The 18,475-nt window shown below is 46.8% G+C and overlaps 1 protein-coding gene across 1 annotated transcript; it reads right to left on the bottom strand.

The window, feature by feature from the left end:
* Positions 1-131: 131 nt before the first annotated feature.
* Positions 132-17,893, bottom strand: LOC137912243 (inactive dipeptidyl peptidase 10-like). Its single transcript, XM_068756592.1, has 25 exons — positions 17,834-17,893; positions 8,995-9,109; positions 8,815-8,910; positions 6,798-6,892; positions 6,387-6,461; positions 6,230-6,282; positions 6,053-6,134; positions 5,317-5,437; positions 4,361-4,515; positions 4,183-4,280; positions 3,994-4,117; positions 3,878-3,916; positions 3,649-3,756; positions 3,462-3,553; positions 3,223-3,270; positions 3,007-3,125; positions 2,815-2,862; positions 1,807-1,905; positions 1,592-1,661; positions 1,283-1,411; positions 1,144-1,200; positions 1,000-1,054; positions 801-900; positions 269-407; positions 132-150 (listed from the first exon to the last, which is right to left on the bottom strand). The coding sequence occupies exons 1-25, from the start codon at positions 17,891-17,893 to the stop codon at positions 132-134; spliced, it is 2,196 nt and encodes a 731-aa protein (XP_068612693.1).
* Positions 17,894-18,475: the final 582 nt, after the last annotated feature.

The raw sequence follows: 18,475 nt of genomic DNA, 5'->3' as shown, positions 1-18,475 counted from the left end.
TTGGCCCCGATTGCTGTCGAGAGAGAGAGATTGAAGATCCGCGGAAATGCTTGAGGCCAATTTTTCTATCTTTATTTATAAACCAATGGTTTTGTTTCCTGAAGCGTTTATTCAGACAGATGTGGCCTAATTTACAAAAGTGACCTCCACCTGGACAAAGAAAAGAGCTCGCGTGGGACGAAAAATTCTCCTGGCACATTCATTCCTCTCCCGTTTGACCTCTGACCTCCTCGGCGGAGGAAGCTTTTGTCTTCATTTCCTAACTCACTGCATCTGGATGCTTGAAAAGACGTGATTTGGGACATAAAAATAGTAAATTAAAGCAGCGAAAGATAAAAGCGAACTCACTTGATATTTGTTCTCGTCGGTCGAAGGCGAGCCGAGGAATCTCTCGGAGAAAGCGGAAGCTGGCGGAGACAAGAGGAAAGGAAAACAGCGCGAGTGCGTTTTACGATCTTTGACGAACAAATCCTTCCCCTGCCTGCGCAGGAAGCAGAAGAGCTCTTCAGACCCTTAAACCACAACCACATGCAGCCATAGAGGCTTTAACAGCCGCTCCCAGAAACAAAAAGGAAGCTCTTCGCTCTCAAATTCAATAAGATCAAACTCCCTAAAGCAGAACATGAGGATAATTAAAGTTCCATTGCTCAGACAATAACCCCCGTGTAGGATTTAAAAAAAAAAAAAAAAACATTGTGGCTGAAGGAATGATGAGAACCGGAGCCGCCGCAGCAGCAGAAGTCATAAATAATTCCGTCCCCTGCGGTGGAGGTATAAGAACGCGCGATGCATCGCCGTACCGTACATGGACCAGTCGATGACGGGAGCCTGAGCCGCAGCGCATCGGATCAGCTTCTCCGTCAGCTTCAGCATCATCAGCGCGAGGTATCCGCCGTAGTCCTGCAGGGGGGGGGGGGGCAACAAGAGAATGAAGCCTCTCCACGCCGCAGGAACGCGTTCGTCCGTTCAAACGTGCGTCACACACACACACACACGAACCTCGCCGAAGACTCCTACGCGAGTGCGATCGACGAACGGTAGCTTCGCCAGGTACCTGAGGCGTAGAAAGTTTTTACGTCTCGCTCTGTCCGATTCACAGATAGTTCAAAAAAATTCAACCCTGAACCAGGAGGAGTCGCGTACCGCAGAGCTGCCACCTGGTCCTCCACGTCCACCGTGCCGAGCGTGTGCTGCAAAACCCTGCAGAGTGGCGAGGATGAGGATGAAGACGAGGAATGCTAAAAAAAAAAAAAAAGGGAAACATTTGAACAACAGGAAGCACCTTTGACCTCTGAACCCCGACCCTCTGCCGTCGAGCCGGGCTACGATGACCTGCTCCGATTCCACCAGAACCCGGTCCCAGTCCAGCCTGAACTCCTCGGTCACCGCCTGATCGCCGGGGTAACCGCCGCTGCGGATACAGAATGAGTCGTTTATTATTACCGGTAATCACTTTTCATAGAATTTTTCCGACATTTGCTTTTGAATTAAATATTTAGTTTAATCCTCAAACGGTTTGAAACGCGGTCCTGGCCGAGTCGAGTTCACAAGTGCTGCTGGAGAAGAAAAAAAAACAGTGAAAAAGACTTGCATGACGAGGAGCAGGCCGTAGACGTAGGACTCGGAGAAGTCAGGAGGATAGATGAGCTTCAGAGGCAGCTCTGTTAGCGGGAGAGAAACATTAGCTGGAGGACGGGCAGGAAGACGGGAGCTAACGCAGCGCCGCCCAGCTTCGTTATCTCCGGTTATTAAATCAACATTAAATCATCTCCGCAAACACAGCTGCTGGGCGCAGATCGCTCGTACCCAAGTCGTCGACGGACATCATCCGGATTTCCGTCTGCATCGTCTTTTTGCTCGCCAGCGCCGACCGCAGGGGGAGGTTGTTCTCCAGGAGGAAGTAGGCTGTAAAAATTTAAAAGATCTGGTTAATTCGTCCCGTTTCTTTGTAACGGGGGGGTGGGGGGGTTAAAACGTCCAACTGAGGGGAGTGATGGATGGGTTATTAGTCGCATTAGGCGAGCGGCCACTTTGGTGGAAATGCTGAAAATTGTCGGGACTGTCGGTGAGAAATCGTCGCATTGATTTTTACGCCACGAAGCACAAAATAAAGTGACCATCCAACCACTTAAATTAGCGAAGGGTGCAAGTAAGCAGTTTTATTGTTGGAGATTCTCGGAATGAGCGCCATTAATTTTCCACGCCGGTGGTGGTGGTGGGGGGGGGGGGGGGGGGGGGAGATATGACAACACCTTTTTGGGGTGTCAGGAAATGCAAATTGTCATATAAATCAAACGTCCTGTACTTTGAAATTTAAGCGTGGACTTCGGTGAAAATGTATCTTCTGCATGTCCCTGCTTCAGCGCGAAGGAAATGACTTTATTCAGATGTCTGTGCTCTCTTCTTCTTCTTCTTCTTCTTCTCTTTCTTCTGCTTCCCGCCGACCTCGAATTGAAAGGTGGCGCCGCGAGTTCACGCAGACAAAGACAAGACTTCACATAAAATATTCAGCACTTCACCACTGCACTGATCCATAAGAACTCGTGGCTAACCTGTCTTTAAGCACACAAAGGATTATTCCCCATCTGATAAATAATAGAGGAGGTAAATTGCGCCAAAATAAAAGCATAAAACATGTAGAAATGCACACGTTTGCCGAGTTCGGCAAAGGCCAGCAGCTGCTGAAGCTTCCACGGCAACGAGATAACGGTGCAAATATGTTCCTTTTCAGAGCAGAGAAAAGGAACGGAACGCACGTCCGTCAGCCGGTTTAATGCGAAGCGAAATACTCTAATAGTGAAAAAAAATACTCACAATCCACGTCGTCTAAACTGAGAAGGAGCACGGCGGGAACTCCGGGACCTGAAAGGGGGAATTTAAGTTTTCCTGAATGCAAATAGAGCTAAACTCCTGTCTTAACCCTCCGAGTTTTTGTTTCTGAGGGTTTATATATTTTTAATATTAAACTAACATTTCTCCCGTCCTCTCCTCGACCGCCCCGCTCACCTTTGCAACGCAGAATGGCCTTCTGCGCGTCAGGGCTGACGTCGGCGTCGAAGAACGAACACTCCTCCTTCAGTCCGCAGGTGAGGCATCGCCGTGGAAACAGGCCGAGCGTGGAAACGCTTTTTGTGAGAGAGAAAGGAGTGTTAACTCTGGAAAAGGATGTGGCGTAAATCATGAAAGAAGATCGTGGTGTGCGTTTTTTTTTTTTTTTTTTACCTGTATAAATGTCTGTGCTGTGCAGAGAATTCTGTGCTCAGAAAGTATCTGTGGGGGGTGGGGGGGGGGGGAGCTAAATTAATGTTTTCACAGAGAACAAAGCTTTTATTTTGCTGAAAATCTGCAGCTCCTCCAGTATTTTCCATTTTCAAACACGACGGCACGGAAGCGGTAGCGATAGAAAAGAGGAAGAGCTCTCTTTTCATTCTTTGCGTTTGGCGGGAGACGGAAAAACTCACATGACGTCGTCGCTTTCGTCGTAAGCCACCATTTCCGTCACCTCCCAGTCCCCCGACGTCAAATGTCGGACCTCGTCTTGGTCGCCGCGCGGCTGAAAGAGGATCAGTTTGGAGACTTTCGGCACTGAGAGAAGAAGGAGGAGGAGGAGGAGGAGGGAGGAGGGAGGAGGGAGGAGGGAGGAGGCACCTTTCTGGTGAACATCGTGATGTGGTGGAACTCTCCTTGACCTCCTTGCTTCACCGGCACGGTGAGGAAAAACTTGCTCCCGTCCTTGGAGAACAGCGGCGCCTGACTCTGCAGATGCAAACGCACTTCATGCACGACAGGCCTCCGCCGCACGCCTCCCTCAGTAACGGGAAAAAAAACGCAGGGTGGCGCAGCGTGCGGCGGAGGCGGCGGTCGCATTCAGCGTTACCTGTCTGGAGAGATGCGTTTCTGAAGAGTCCGCGTGTCTCTGAATAAAATAGGAGCCAGTTATTTTACACAGTCATGTTTACTTCTGCCCCCTGTTCAATAAACAAACACACGCACCTGAAGACAGACCCCTATGGTGGCGTCGCACAGCGTCAGCAGCGATGCATTCTGGGGGCGATTGAGCCACCTCACCGCCAGGTGAGTATTACTGATCCATTTCACCATGGTGATGTAGAAATCCCTGCAGAGAGGAGGATCACACCTTTGTGTTGTGTGCGTGTGTGTGTGTGTGCGTGCGTGCGTTACCTGAGGCGGAGCCAATCAGGAGGCTGCAGCTCCTGAGTGTGCGTCGCCCCGAACAGGTTGACCACGGACAAACGGACGGCGGGGTTGGCTTGACCGGCCTGAAGGGGGAGGAAGCGCGAAATCGAGTCGTCTACGGGAGAGACGCAATTCCCGTAACGCAGCCGGTTCAGACCGTTACCATGGGATACGGGTACTGGAGGCCCCTGGGGTAGGTTTTTCCCGTAAACCGGGGCAGAACCATGTTGGGCACCAGGGAGTCGTTGATGGCGAGGAAGGCCAGTTTCTCCCCGTCGGGCGACCACCAGTGAGCCAGATGCGAGCGCAGAATCTCCTCTGTGCGGAAAAGCACACGAACGACAGCACGAGCGCTGCGGTTACGGCCTTCCTGTCATGCTAACAGGCTAATAAGACATCTTTTTGATGTCCTACACGAGGCTAGATCCATTTTAGAAATGGTTCAGACGCCCTTAAAATACTTTATCTCGTCCTTGGGAGTCTCCTTATTTATCCTTTATTCTACTTTTCTCCTTCAATATAAAACAAACCAAAGTTAATGTAAAACACACAGAAATGATTTCTTCACTCCCCCCCCCCTCCCCCCCCACCCATCTGCCTCCCCGTGTTTGCGCTTCCGCTCCGTGCAAACGGCGCACGCCATCAGCCACATCACCGAATTTGTTTACACGGGACTTAATGGATCGTGGCGGCGCGTTGTTGATTCTTCATCGCCATTCTGCTCGGTTCCTCTCGTCTGCTCAGCTGCGGGTTTTAATGCGAAAGGAAAATCTTTGAAAACTCTTTAAACAGCTGGATGCGAGGCTGGAGAGCGGCGGCGGCGGCACCTTCACCGCTGTGCCGCGTTCCCCCCCCCCCACCGTGCCTTCTGGCGGGTGACGTTTCCCAACTGGAGCCCGGAGCGCTCAGCCGGAAATTTATAAACTCGCTCGGCAGCATAAATCGTGTCGCGTTTGCGCTCATTTGCAAAAAGGGATGATGAAGAGTCGCGGGGATCCCATTACCCATGATTGTGTTGTAAATACGGACGCCTGCTTCTGAGAAATATGTTTGTTTTGCTTCTAAATATTCATGGGTAAATAAATTAAAAACAGGGGACACACACACACACACACACACCTTCATACAACCAGTCCGACAGCCCGTTGAAGAAGACTCCCTCCATCCCAGAGGAGGTGATCCTCAGGGAGTTGCTCATCACGTCTGCCTGGTAATAGATGTTGTTCTCAAATATGTAGATCTGGTGAGGAAGAGGAGGTGATGAAAAGGTGTCGCTTGCAGAAGCCACATCTGACTTTGCCCTCGTTTTCTTCCCTCCTGCTCCTCGGCGCGTTCGTTTCATCTGGTTTTGATTTCCTCTCGTGATTTTCGATATTAAAAAGGCACCGGGGTTTATCTCACCTCGCAGCAAAGGCGCGTGTGTGTTTGCTCTTCCTCTTCCATCATTGTTTTAATATTTGCATTTGATCGGCCCCCGATCCTCTCGCCAATATCCGCAGTCCTGCTCACTTTGTGTTTCTCATTTTTTGTGGAAATATGCGGGAGAATAAGTGCAGATGAACCCAAACTAACAATGCCAAATTCTGGATCCGTTATTTCCTTCTTACCAAAGGTTGTCTGAGAAATAATTTTACATTGGCGACCTGTTAAATTTAGCAAAAAATAAATAAAAAAGGTTTCCTGCAGGTCAGAAGATGTGCAGGGATTTCATCTTGGATTTTAAAATAGAAGTCCAAAAGTATTCTTGTGTTTTTTTTTGGTTTTTATGATGAGAGGGATGCAAAATAAAATGGCAGCCATTTAAAAAAACAAAAAAAAAGGAAGCGATGAGAGGCAGCAGAGGGGTCGGCCTCACCAGCTGTTGTCCTCGTCTCCCCCAGGATGCATGCTGGAGTACGGCGTTGTGGACCTCCGGAGGGTTCAGCTCCCAAACCTCCCTGACGCGGGACGCATTCGTACATTTAGACATCCGCGCGTCACCTGCTCACCTCCCGAACGTTCGGGGGGGGGGGGTCGGGCCGGCTCCCCTCACCTGGTGTAGATGTTGTAGACGATGTACGACGCCGTGTAGGAATGCCTGTAAATCTGCAACGAGAGTTTTCATCTCATCATCAAGGCGTTTTTTTCGTGCTCAATGTTCAGGCGCGTTTTGATTTCACCGCCTTCCCGGCCGAAGCCAGAAAACTCACCCGCTTGACGTCGTAAGCGAAGAGGACGTACTTCAGATCCGCAGAGAGCGAGTACTTCACCGCTTTGAACGCCACCTGACGAGGGAGAGGTAAATGAGTCGGTGGGGGCACAGAAGAAGAAGGAGAAGAAGAAGAAGAAAGGAATAAAGACACAGTTAATCAGATGCACTCTGCATCTCGCTGATGAAAGCCGGGCGGGAAGCTGCGTCAAATCGGCGGCTTCCCTCCCCGCTGAGGCAAATCCGCTCTTTGATTTCGGCTTCAAAGTTGAACAAGTGAACAGCGGGGAGTCAAAGCTTCATCGCGTCTCTCCCCCCCCCCTCATGCAGCCGTTAAAATAGTAGCGAACAAACGGCGAGGTGAGCAGATTCTAAAAAAAAAAAAAAAAAAAAAAGATGAATTAAAACTCACAAACGTGCCGTTGCTCAGAACGACCTCCGTCTCGTTCAAGGCGAAGTCGAACTTGATGACGTGACCGTCGCGGTTCCTGTACGCCACCTCCGAATCTGAGAAAGGAAACGCAAAAAAAGGTTACCGACTGGAGCTGCTGCTGTTTACCAAAATAAGATGCAGCAAATGGAAATTGATGGGGAACTGAGATTAGAGAGTGTTTTAAATGAAGGCCGTTGCATTTTCCTTGTGAATATAAATGCTCAGCGTCTCTCTTACATGAGTCGTTGATCATTATCAGAAGCTTTAACCAGATCTAGAAGACCAACGATCCTTCAGCTGCTGAGTTTCATTGATCCCGTGATTAGATTTACTTGCAGTTTCAAAATAAAGTTCCAAAAAATGAGCCTTTCCTGCCGTTTGTTTTTGTTTTGTTTTTTTGTTTTGTTTTAATGGAGGACTCTCTCTTTAATGCGTCGCCACGACGACGGCCTCCCGAATCCAGGTGTGTCAACTCGTCGCGTTACGGCCGTTCCGCTCGGGAAGCCGCCAGAGGAGCCGGAGCCGCAGATGGATTTGAACGCCTCTTCATTGCGTTCCGGTGACGGACGCGCCGCAGCGCCGTCCCGGTTTTAAACGGCCTCGTCTCGCCGGCGGCCTCCGCGTGTCACACTTTTGACAGATCGTCTACGCCGCGACGCTGAAAATGGAAATTTGACAGCAGCAGGAGAGGTCAGACATACGACAATGAATGCTCGTCCTTATAGTTAATATATTTCTATTTTTTTTATTTTTTAAAGCAAGAGCTGCTCCTTCTGCGGAGGAAGAAAAGAAGACTTTCTGATTTCTACTACAATATGAAAAATTCTACATTTATATCCTTTGATGACGATGAATTCCTCTATTCAAACGTCCCGTTACGTATTTTTCTAACAGCGTTGACGTCATCAGATGGATATTCAGCCGCTATGAATATCCTTAATCGTCCATATACTTTTGGCTACGTTGCGTAGCGAGGCGATGCCCGTTCTGGAATCCTCCGCGGATACTGAGGGGGAATTTATCGGCCTTATTTCACTCAAGTAGGGATCCGATTGATTAACTCCAACTCATTTTACATAATAGCCTCGTAAATACTGCTTTATTCACGCGCGTCGCTGATAAAGATGGAGACTACTGCTTCAGGAAACCCCCAAGAGGAATCACGTACGACAGCACGAAGCGTTTCTGTCTCACGTACCACACAAAACAAGCTCCGCTTCGCATTAATAACTGAATCGATAATCCCCGAGCGAAGCCACACGTACGTAAGAGAGCCTCCACAGATATCCTACCGCATCACGTTACGTCAGTCGTTTGCACGACTTTGACACATTTCGAGGCCTCTCGCTTCGTTTCCGGTCCCCGAGACTTCATGAAGCGGCGATTAGACGCCACGCGAAGCGTCTACTTGCTATTAAATTAGAGGCTGCTGAGGCCCGACTCGAATGAAGAAGAGAGGCGGGAGGAAATGAGTCGGCGGTTGTTCGAGGAAGCAATTTCCATCACAGACGTGTTCGAATTAGAGTCTCAACACCTCCAGGACGTCAGGCCTCTGATCGGCATTCGATTTGCACCCCCCCCCCCCCCCCCCCCCAACACGTCAAAGCAAACCTCCGGGGACGACCTTTCAAGCAGCGCGTTTTGGGGGATTTCCACAGTCGGTCGCACACGAGAGAGTTTAAACGGGCTTCACCAAAATCAATGGCTTTAAAGATGAAGAACCGTGGCGGAGGAGGCGGCACATCTCCCGAATTTGCTCAGCACCGCCGCGGCGCCATCTCTGGTCGGCAGGTGCCAACGCTAATTTATGTAGACGCCGCGGGAGCAAATGTCGCGCAAGCGAGGTGGGATTCGTTCTTCTGTCACCTCGGCGTCACACTTTCGCTGCAGAGGCCTTCGCAGGTACAGCTTGATCCGATACGAGCCAATGCGAACTATAATTAGCTACCCCCCCCCCACCCCCGATGAGACGACTACCAGAACAGGAAGTACTCACCGCTGAGCCACGTGGCCTCGGGGTCGTGGACGCTGAACTCCGCTTTGTGCAGATCCGCCACGGTCAGTCTGGACTTGCTGCTGCCGGGGAGCTCCGCTGGGGGCGGGGGGGGGGGGGGCAGTTAAAAACCTGTTCCACAATCCAGAACCAGGAACAAACATGGTAGAGGCATCGACGTACCGGGCGTGAGGACCACCACGGACGTGGCGATCAGCGAGCAGACCGCCACGATGACCAGCAGGGAGATGGCGATGCCCTTCCAGTTCCTCTGCTGGGGGCTGACGTCCACGAAGTCCTGCGGCCGCGCAAACGCACGTCGGTTAGCATCGGACGAATCACGCGTTGTTCTTTACGTCGGCGCGCCACGAGCGGCGAAAACTTTTTTTTTTTTAAGCGCGACGGCACATCTGAGCCGAGAACATGACGGGTTACGTCACTCCTCCGGGGGTGGGGGGGGTCGAACTTCCTCGCCCCGGTTCTCCGGTCTGCAATGACGAAAGTTAACCCAACTTTAAAACAAGAGCGAGAAGATGATGCAAGGGAGGGGCTTCCTGGCTTCGGCCGGAAAAACTGTGCACGTTGGCTACGCCGCAGGTAATGGGGTAGCCGCCATGTGGCGGGTATTAGTTCAACATCTCTGAGCGGTGTGTGCGTGTGTGTGTGCGTGTGTGTGTGTGTGTGTGTGCGCGCGCGACAGGCTGTTGATCAGATTCCACTTCAGCGGAAACTACAAGCAAGCGAGAAACCCGAGGATTGAGCGTCTGCGTTTGTGTTTTTACGAGCGCGTGTGCGTGCGTTTGAGAGGCGGCGAGAGAGAGAGAGAGAGAGAGAGAGAGAGATTGATAAAAGGAGGGAAGATGGAGAAGACGAATATGTCGATTTTCCAGAAGAATGACGCCGATATCCAGACGTAAATGTAAACATAGCCTATCCAGGATGCGGCTTCCCCTCTTATTTCCATTTTGTTCTACTTTTAATGTTTATACTGATCACAGAGAATCGTCTCTACGGCGCGGCGCCTTCAGGGACGACTGGAAAATCGCAAACTGCTCCCACTAACACACACACACACACGCACACACACACACAGGAACCAATTTGGGGTTCAGCATCATTCCCAAGGATACAGAAGGCAGCGGGAAGCGCCCAATTATCGACCCTCCACCAAGCTCCTCCCCTAAATAAACCAATTTTTGTCTCAATAATATCACATTACATGCAAATATTCTTCATTTAGCATCATTAGATTTTCTTTTATTAGAATATAATTGGATTATAGTGTCTTTAAAAAGGTGCGTATATATATATATTATATATACACACAGTATAGTTCTTCTTCTGTGGTGGATAGTCTGACAACATGAGATTTACAAAACTGACGTTTGACTTCACCCCAAAAGGCAGAAATCACAACTCTGACAAATAAAAAAGTAGGATTAGTACAGGTAGCAGTAAAACAAAAAAAATACTGCGTCACCAACGATGACGCGCTTTAAGTATATTCTAAATAAAATAAAAACATTCTTCTTCTGTGGTATTGCTACTTTTACTTGACTAAAAATCTTCTTTCACGACTGGCAGTCACAATAAAACACACACACAAAAATAAAACAGACAGATAATTTTATATTTTGCTAAAAATAAATAATAAAAAATATCCTGAGTTGTAACGTTTGTATTTTTGATATCCTTTTCCGCACAGCGACCCCTGTCTACACAGAATTAGCTCCTCGCAGCTCCAATGGATGCTAATATAAATGTCTCCTCCTGTTTTTACCTCGTCCTGAGAAGCATCTTTCGGTTTCTTCTTGCTCGGCTCTTTGGACGCCGTCATTGTCGCCGCAGCCGAGAGTCCGTCCGCTCAGCCCGAATCCGGCGTCTCTCTCCCGGTTATAACATTACGAACCTGTCGGCGCGTCAATTTAGCAGCGAGAGCGTCAAGCTAACCGGAAACGAGGATAGAGCTGGCTTCCGGGTGAGACTTCAAAATAAAAGCGCCCACCAGCAAAGAAATTTAGAGCGTTTTCCTGTGGAACAGAGATTTTATAGCAGTATAATATTCCCATACTACGCCTACTGTATCAGTTCAGGGACTAAAAACTCTTCTGTGATAGCAGAAGTATTACTGGATCAGGTAGGAGGGCCACCAAGCAGAATGTTGTCTCAAAGTCCAGGAAGGTCAGGAGCGTCTTTAATGGCGTTACATAAATCTTATACTGACTCCAAATGAGCAGCAAAAGAAGAGAAACAGAGATGATGAAGCGCGGAACATTGAAAAGGACGTTCCAGCCCGATGATCTCATTGCAGTACACACTAAATCTAGTGGATAAATAGTTGTCTTCTTGAGATTCATTTGTGTTGTAAACATCGGCAACACATCATATTTTATTCGCAGTCGAGGCTCTTTTATTGATTAATGAGCATTCAGGTGGATTTTTTTTTTTTTTTGGGTGAGCACTGCAGGATGATATACCGCCTCTAACACGCTGATAGAGCCACTCGAGATGACTCATTGTCGCAGGTAGAAGTGGTCGGACTATCTTTCATAAAACCTTGAATTCATTGTTTTATATTTTACACCAAAGATCCGCAGTTGCAAAGAGCTAAACGGTGAGCCGCGCAACATTTAAATGTCAGAACTATTCAAAGGTGGCACCCATAATTGAGCTGCTTCATCCTCGCACATATTAAAATCTCAATCTGCATCAATGACTTCCTCTCCTGGCAAAACAGTTATCTGTAATTTACGGAATGCCAAAGTTTAGCATCAAGGAAAGGAAAAAAAAAAAAAAAATCAGTGATGCAAGTTCTGTGTGCGTGATGAGAACCAAATTGGTTCTGCTCTGGTGTTCAAACAAAGACAGAATGGGGGGGGAGCCCCCCCGGGGTCAGCAGGCAGCCAGCGGCGGCAGAAAATGGCCGCAGATTGAAAAGTCCGAGGAGAGGCGAGAGAGCGAGAGAGAGAGAGGTGGTAACAAGCAAATGTAGGATTTGACGGCGAGAGAATGGAGAGGAGGAGAGAGAGAGAGAGAGAGAGAGAGAGAAACAAAGGTGCGGTAGAGGGAGGGAGAGCTCCTCAATGCTTGCTTTGAGCTTTCCCTTCATCATTAAATATTTAACAGTCAGAATCAGAGACCGCGTGGAGATTATATCTCTCTCTGACCTCTGCTGCTGTTTGGGAAGTTCACTTCATGTCCCCGAGGCAGAGATCTCCTCCGCAGCGTCCACAGACCACAGCCCGTTTGTGCTGCTCTATGTGCACGTGCACGTGCACGCGTTGGCTTTCGCGCATCAAGGATTCATGCCTTGCTCATGTTCAAAGGAATGGCGTGATTTGATTGATTAGATTGATCGTTTTCATGTGATTGCAGCTTCACAGTTGCCTCATTTATACAAATAGATGGCAGCTTCTTGGGGATCGCGGTTTTTCCCCATGCATCTTTTATGTTGCCGTATCGACGCGAGCACATCGGATATCAAAAGGAGAGGAGAGTCAGAAGCTTTAACCGCCATGGAGATTGCAATGGAGGAAGTTGTGATGATGCGACGCCATAGCAACAACAACAACAACAAAAAGCATCTTTTAAAAGATGGAAGGCTGTTTCAGTGGGTCCTCCTCCTCCTCCTCCTCCTCCTAAACCGTTTGCATTACTTCCCTGCCATCCAATAATGGACTGATTTACTCCAGAGGCACCAGGTGAATGTAATTAACCTGCAGCCAGGATGGAGTTCGGCCAAATTGACTTTTACAGATAATGGCTGCCTCCTAAATGGGTTGATTGACCCAGAATCATCTGAGGTGGAATCCCGTTAAGAGCAGGTTCAAATCTGGAAAAGTGCCTTCTAGCAATGGGACTTGGTTTTTGTCATTCGGATCTCCATGCAAGTCTTTGAGGCTACGATTGAAACAAGCAAGCCAATACCAAGACCCCGGATTTTTCTCAAATTGATCTTAAAAACATTTATTTTGAAGCTTTTGTTGTTGTTGTTTTTGTATAAAATAGCTTCAGCCCAGAAGCGACTCAATATACAAATCAATAAAAATAAAAATAGGCAGGGGACTCAACAGCTTGTGCATTTTAATAAGAACCACTTGAAGCGCAAACAGTGTATAAAACACCCTCGCAGCTTTAATTAGACAGTTTGACTTGTCATTTTTATGGAAAATATCTGTGTGTGCGGTCAGCTTTTGTCAAGCAAAATCATAAATAAGTGGAGAATAGTCACTTTCCTGATGCATATTTCACAACGTTATAGACCAATTGAAATAAATCAGCTGACAAAAGATACTTTTTTCTTTTTTCCCCCCGTCTTCCAAAAGCATCCTCAAACACACAAACCGTGACATAAGAAAGCGCAATACGCCCCCCCCCCCTCCTTCTAATTTCTATTTCAAAGCGTCCTGCTGCAAGAGGAGCCTTAATACAAAATACAGAGCCGTACAAATGCTCTAAATCTCTTCGAGGCCTGCAGGTCCATTAATGGAAATGCAAAACTGCAACCAGCAAAAGGCACAAAGACAATTCGCAGAGCGACAGAGTCAGGAAAAGGTAGACGAAAGCCTGCAAAGTCTATTAATCGCATCCACGGTGATTCTAAACAATAATAATATGAGCAGAAATGAACAGATATGTAAAAAAAAATGAAAATAATAATTGGTATTTCAAGTGTGACTACATCAACTCCTGAATAAATCATGCTTCTAGACGTAAAAAAAACCAAAAGATGAGATGAGTCAGCGTTCCCCGTCTCCCCATTGGTCCGTCGGGCGAATCGCGGAACGGCAGCGTCCTCGTTTAAGTCTCAGACTCCTTGCAGCTCATTCATCACCCGCTCAGGCACAACAACAGTCTGAGTCCTGACACACTTTTTTGAGTCCCACTGGATGCGCGTCTCTGTTTCTCTGAAGCTTTTGACTCTCCTGTGGGGGGGCAGCGGCGCCGACGCAAAAAACCACACCACACTCACGCTTCATGCACAAATTTCTTCTGCAAGTTGTGGTTTCCTCTAAATAACTGCATTTAGACCTTACCTCCAGGAACCTGAGCTCCGGGTCAATCATGATGACCCCCCCCCCCCCCCTACGGGTCCAAACGGCGACGTGAAGAATCAGCTTCGAGCAGCGATCAAAAAACATCAATAAATGCATTCATTCTGCAGAGTAATGAAGTAGAAAACTACAATGAGAGCGTTGCCACCAGCTTGACGTCTGGCACACGTGCACCCACTCACAAAAGCCCCCCCCCTGATCTGGATTGTACGACTTAAAAATGGAGCCATTCTTAAGTGAAAATCCATCAACCTAGTTTCTCTTGGCGTCATTAGTCTGACTCTCTTAATTCCGCAGAAGGGGAATTTGCATCGTGGCGACTTGGAGGTCCTTCAGACTGAAGAGGGCTTCAAAGAAGACGTAAGAAAAGATATCGTTTTTCCATTCAAAGAATTTAATTGGCAATTAAAACAATCTTTGTCGTTTTAAGTTTCACATTTGCCTTCCAAAAAGGTTTTTGTGAGCTGTATGCGTTAGTCACGGCATAGACTTTCATCGATACGCAGATGACACCCAAGTCTACGTGTCATTAAAACCTGACACTGCTGATGTTTTTTTTCAGACCAACTTTAAAGAGTCTGAAAAGTTTTCAAGAACTGATTGATTGACTTTTTGATAGATAATAAAAATAAGAGCTGGCGTCACAGAGTCGACATGGTGAACTCGAGTTTTACTTGAATTAAAGCCGTCACCAAAAGACCCATTTATTTGCAGAGTTTGTGGTGAAGCTGGAAGCATAGCCGGCATTTGATCTCCCTGTTTGATATTGTGGTGAAATTTAGAAATGATCTGGAGCCCTTCTGGTTTAATTTACCCAACAGAGTTGTTTAAATGTCGGAGTACTCGCTGTAAGAAGCACGTAATGAGCAAGATGGGCTTAAAATGTGATTTTTAAGCCCACACACACACATACTTTTCTCCTTCAACTATTCCATATTACCTCCCGGAGAGACGCAATGGATCAGAGAGTTCAGTACTGATTAGGAAAAAGGCTTTTTTTTAGAGGCGTTGCAGAGCTGCTCAGTCATTTGCTCTCTCTCTCGCTCTCTCTCTCTCTCTCTGCTTCATTTAGCCTCACACTGGATCGGCTGTGACCACCAGTGGCAGAGCAATTACCTGAACATCTGCTCATTCTCTTTATAACGTTTATTTTCCATCACACTTACCGGCAGCAAAATTAGTAACAAGCTAATTTGAGAAAAATGTATATTATATTATATCTATTAAAAAAGATCTAATGATTTTGTTTGACGTTCTAGTTTTTGCAAATTTCTGTCTTTTTGACCTCAAGCATGTCGTGCGTTTTCACCAAAATTAGGAAATTGTGCTTTCAAGCACCATTTCATTATTTCCTGAGCTTTTTTTTTTAATAACAGCATCACCTCTTGGCATTTTTTTTTTTTTTTTGTGAGTTATTGAATGTGAATTTCAGGAAAGGCAAACTTTCACAAATGGATGAAACACACTGAATCTCTAAGCAAAGATAAAAAAAAAAACAACACGGAAGCAACGAGGACGGGACGTTCATTTTGGGGATTTATGGTGCTGCTCTTCACCTTTTCTACAGACAAATTAGATTTTTATGATGTGGTTTTACGTCAAATGAACATAAAAAAGTGAGGATATTATTCTGTGACATGATTTGTCTCTAAATTGACCAGAGATACATAATTTATACCGACATCCTGGCAGCAGTGACGATAATCCTTATGTGAGGTCGCCCTCTGGTGATAGGAGTGTCGTGGTGCATCCGTTCAAAGTCGTGTTTTGATTTAAATTGATGGAAAGTATGATGAAAGATGTGTTAATTAATCTTCTTCTTTTTTTGCATATTTTTCCAACGTTATATGAAGAAAGGAAGCACAACAAAATCACTTCGTGTAGTTCTCCTGTAGGGGCAGCAAAAAAATTCTAATAATGCATATCCACCCAGAAATGTCTTTTTAAAATTCAAACCAAAACTCTTTAAACAAAATAAAAATGGCTCAGCTGGCTGCCATTATTAACTTTTTCAAGAGCACTTTAGCAGGTCAACATTGCAAGGCTTTTAGCTGAGAATTCCTACGAAATTTAGAGCCTCCTCTCTGTTATGATTCATCTTTGAGTTCAAGGTCGGACGTGACAGTTTTAGGCGGTCTTGATTATGCTCTCCGGTGGACTGACGCACACAAAAAAAAAAAAAAAATGTGCAGAATTGTTAGTGGATCGTTGCCACGGCAACACAGACGAAAGAAAAAGTTTCAGAAGCCAACATTTTACAGGGACAATTAGCACCTTCACAGCTGACTCACTGCAATCTGCACTCCCACTCTCCTGACCTCATACAAATGGGATTTGATTTATAAACACTGAATATATATGATTAAAATGCCCCCAGAATAGCATGTAACTTAGCAACCAGCATGAACATATCAGGAGCGGAACATGAGAAAACACAGAGTTGACGTTCGGCTGCGGGAAAATATCCTCTGCTTCCAGATTTATAGTAAAATGTTATATTCTAATAAACATATTCATGGGGTCAGCCTCATCAGCTTGGCAGAAGGGTAAAAATGCACATCCCAAAAGCACCATTTGGATGCAGCAGTTAATCAAGGCTGCATTTACAAGCCTCATATTTCGGGGAAAAAAGCCTCACGTAAATAAGTAATCCACCCCCCTCCCCCCCCCTGGAGCCCGCCGATCGCCTTCACATATTTTAGCCACAATCCGATGAAGGGAGGAGGCTTAAGTCAGCTGCGTTTCCCCTTCGCAGGCTGAGGTACCGCAGCTTCATTCTCAAGCTGCTGGAGTAGCAAATATTATGATGGGGGGGGGGGGGGGAATATCTCTGAAAGGCCACATAAGAAGGGAAATCCGTGTTTGCTGTATAGCAGATGTGTGGCGGGTAAATCCTCATAATGCCGGGACCGCACCTCCAGAGGAGCCGGCTTATTGACGAAGCGTGCCGGTGGATTACCGAGCTGCGATTTAAACCACCGAGGATAAATAATGCAGATTATAGTCCGGATTCTGCTCACAGCTAAGAACCGCTTAGCATAAACCGCCAAGCAACGATGAATCTCTGATTTCTGTCTCTGTGTTTTACCGTGAATCACAGGCAGTCATTGAAAAGAGGCCGCAAAACATTTAATCACAGCCTCATCGGTCTCAGCAGAGTCATCAGCCGTCACCGCCACCCCTCCCACTAGTGTCCAGGACTCCTTTGGGGGATTTCAGGCTATTCATTCATTTATTCATTTTCTTAAAGATGAGATATTCAAAAAATCCCAAAGAAAAGAACTTTAATTCTCTCTCTTGGGATTTTTTTTGTTTTTATTTTTTTGCCATCCATCACTGCAAAAAAAAAAAAAAAAAAAAGTTGCGTTTACTGAAAGCGTTTTAACGCTCAGTCGTCGCCAACATTGTTACGTAACTCACATTTCCCTTCCTGCCAACAAAGATGAGACCAAACGATGCAACAAGGCGACGCTGCTAACAAGTATCTCATGCCCGTCTGTGCCGCAGAGCGCCCCCCCCAAAAGAAAAATGATACCAAACATATCAATGAGTCACACTGTTGCTCTGGGAGACATTTTCCTTAATAACCATGAACTCTAACACTTTTAGCTATTTTGACTAAGTCCCACATAAATGCCAGAAATCCTTACCAAAGCACAAAACGTGGATTCATCCACTGCTGAAAATAGTCCCTGAAAAAAAAAAAAAAGAGTCTCCTTTGTTTGAGCGGAGGAGAGCGTCCATCTGGTGTTTTTTAAAAGATGCAGCGTGTGGCTGCGTGGGCACGCTGTCGGCAGAACACAAGAGGAATTTGGTAACTTGTAAGTCTTAAATCTGAGAATTATGAGCTTGGAGTGAGTACTTGTACTTCAAGTAGAGTACAGGAATACTTCTTTCACAGCCAGGTGAGTCCACAAACCGTGTGAACACCTGCCGAGAGCACGCAAGGGATCAAAAATCCATCCTACCTTGGTATCCTTGACAGTCTGACAGTCAATCTGATGCGAGACGGATGCAGTTTGGTTCATCTTTGTCCCCCCAGCTTCACCTGATCCTTCCTATAAATCTCCCGGACACCTCGCCGGACTCGCAGCAGCTCAGCCTTAAAGTTTCCTGCGAAAGCCGCACGGTTGGATCCCTCCTTCTCTCCTCTCCTCTTCTTCTCTCCTCCCTTCTTCTGACGCTTCCTCCACCAGGATGTTTGCCAGAGCCTCCCACGTGCGAGGACGACTCTTGATCAGGATTGCAAATTTTGCTGGAGGCAAAGATATTGCAGGCGTTTGGTTAGAGTTTTTTTATTTTTTTTTTCTTTTTTTTTTTACATCCAAAGCGCTGCTCTGACGCTCTGATCCATCATGCAGCTCGCCTCCTGCTGGTGAATGGATGCTGAGATCAAAGTTAGGAGCCCGAGAGAACGTGCTGCTGACTTAGTGTCACATATTTTAATCACACCCCCCCCCCCGCCTGCCTGTAAAAACACAGCCGTGCTGCTGCAATCGATTCATGCACATTAGACCAAAAGTCTAATTAAATCTAAAAAAGATGGAACCAATAAAGCCACTTTTAAAACTTGAACATGCTGAAGTATAAAGAGAAGTGCGTTTTATTCT

Source organism: Brachionichthys hirsutus, chromosome 24 (assembly GCF_040956055.1).
Source record: "Brachionichthys hirsutus isolate HB-005 chromosome 24, CSIRO-AGI_Bhir_v1, whole genome shotgun sequence".
NCBI lineage: Eukaryota > Metazoa > Chordata > Actinopteri > Lophiiformes > Brachionichthyidae > Brachionichthys > Brachionichthys hirsutus.
Note: the sequence above shows the minus strand (reverse complement) of the source record. Positions and strands in the feature narration are given on the sequence as shown.

What these genes read in the sequence shown, in the direction of transcription:
- LOC137912243 (XM_068756592.1), bottom strand. Translation starts at nt 17,893, where the DNA reads ATGAACCAAACTGCATCCGTCTCGCATCAGATTGACTGTCAGACTGTC. An exon ending in TCCAGTACCCGTATCCCATG is followed by an intron (nt 4,281 to 4,360) that starts GTAACGGTCTGA and finishes CTCCCCCTTCAG; the next exon opens with GCCGGTCAAGCCAACCCCGC. An exon ending in AAACGCATCTCTCCAGACAG is followed by an intron (nt 3,757 to 3,877) that starts GTAACGCTGAAT and finishes TTGCATCTGCAG; the next exon opens with AGTCAGGCGCCGCTGTTCTC.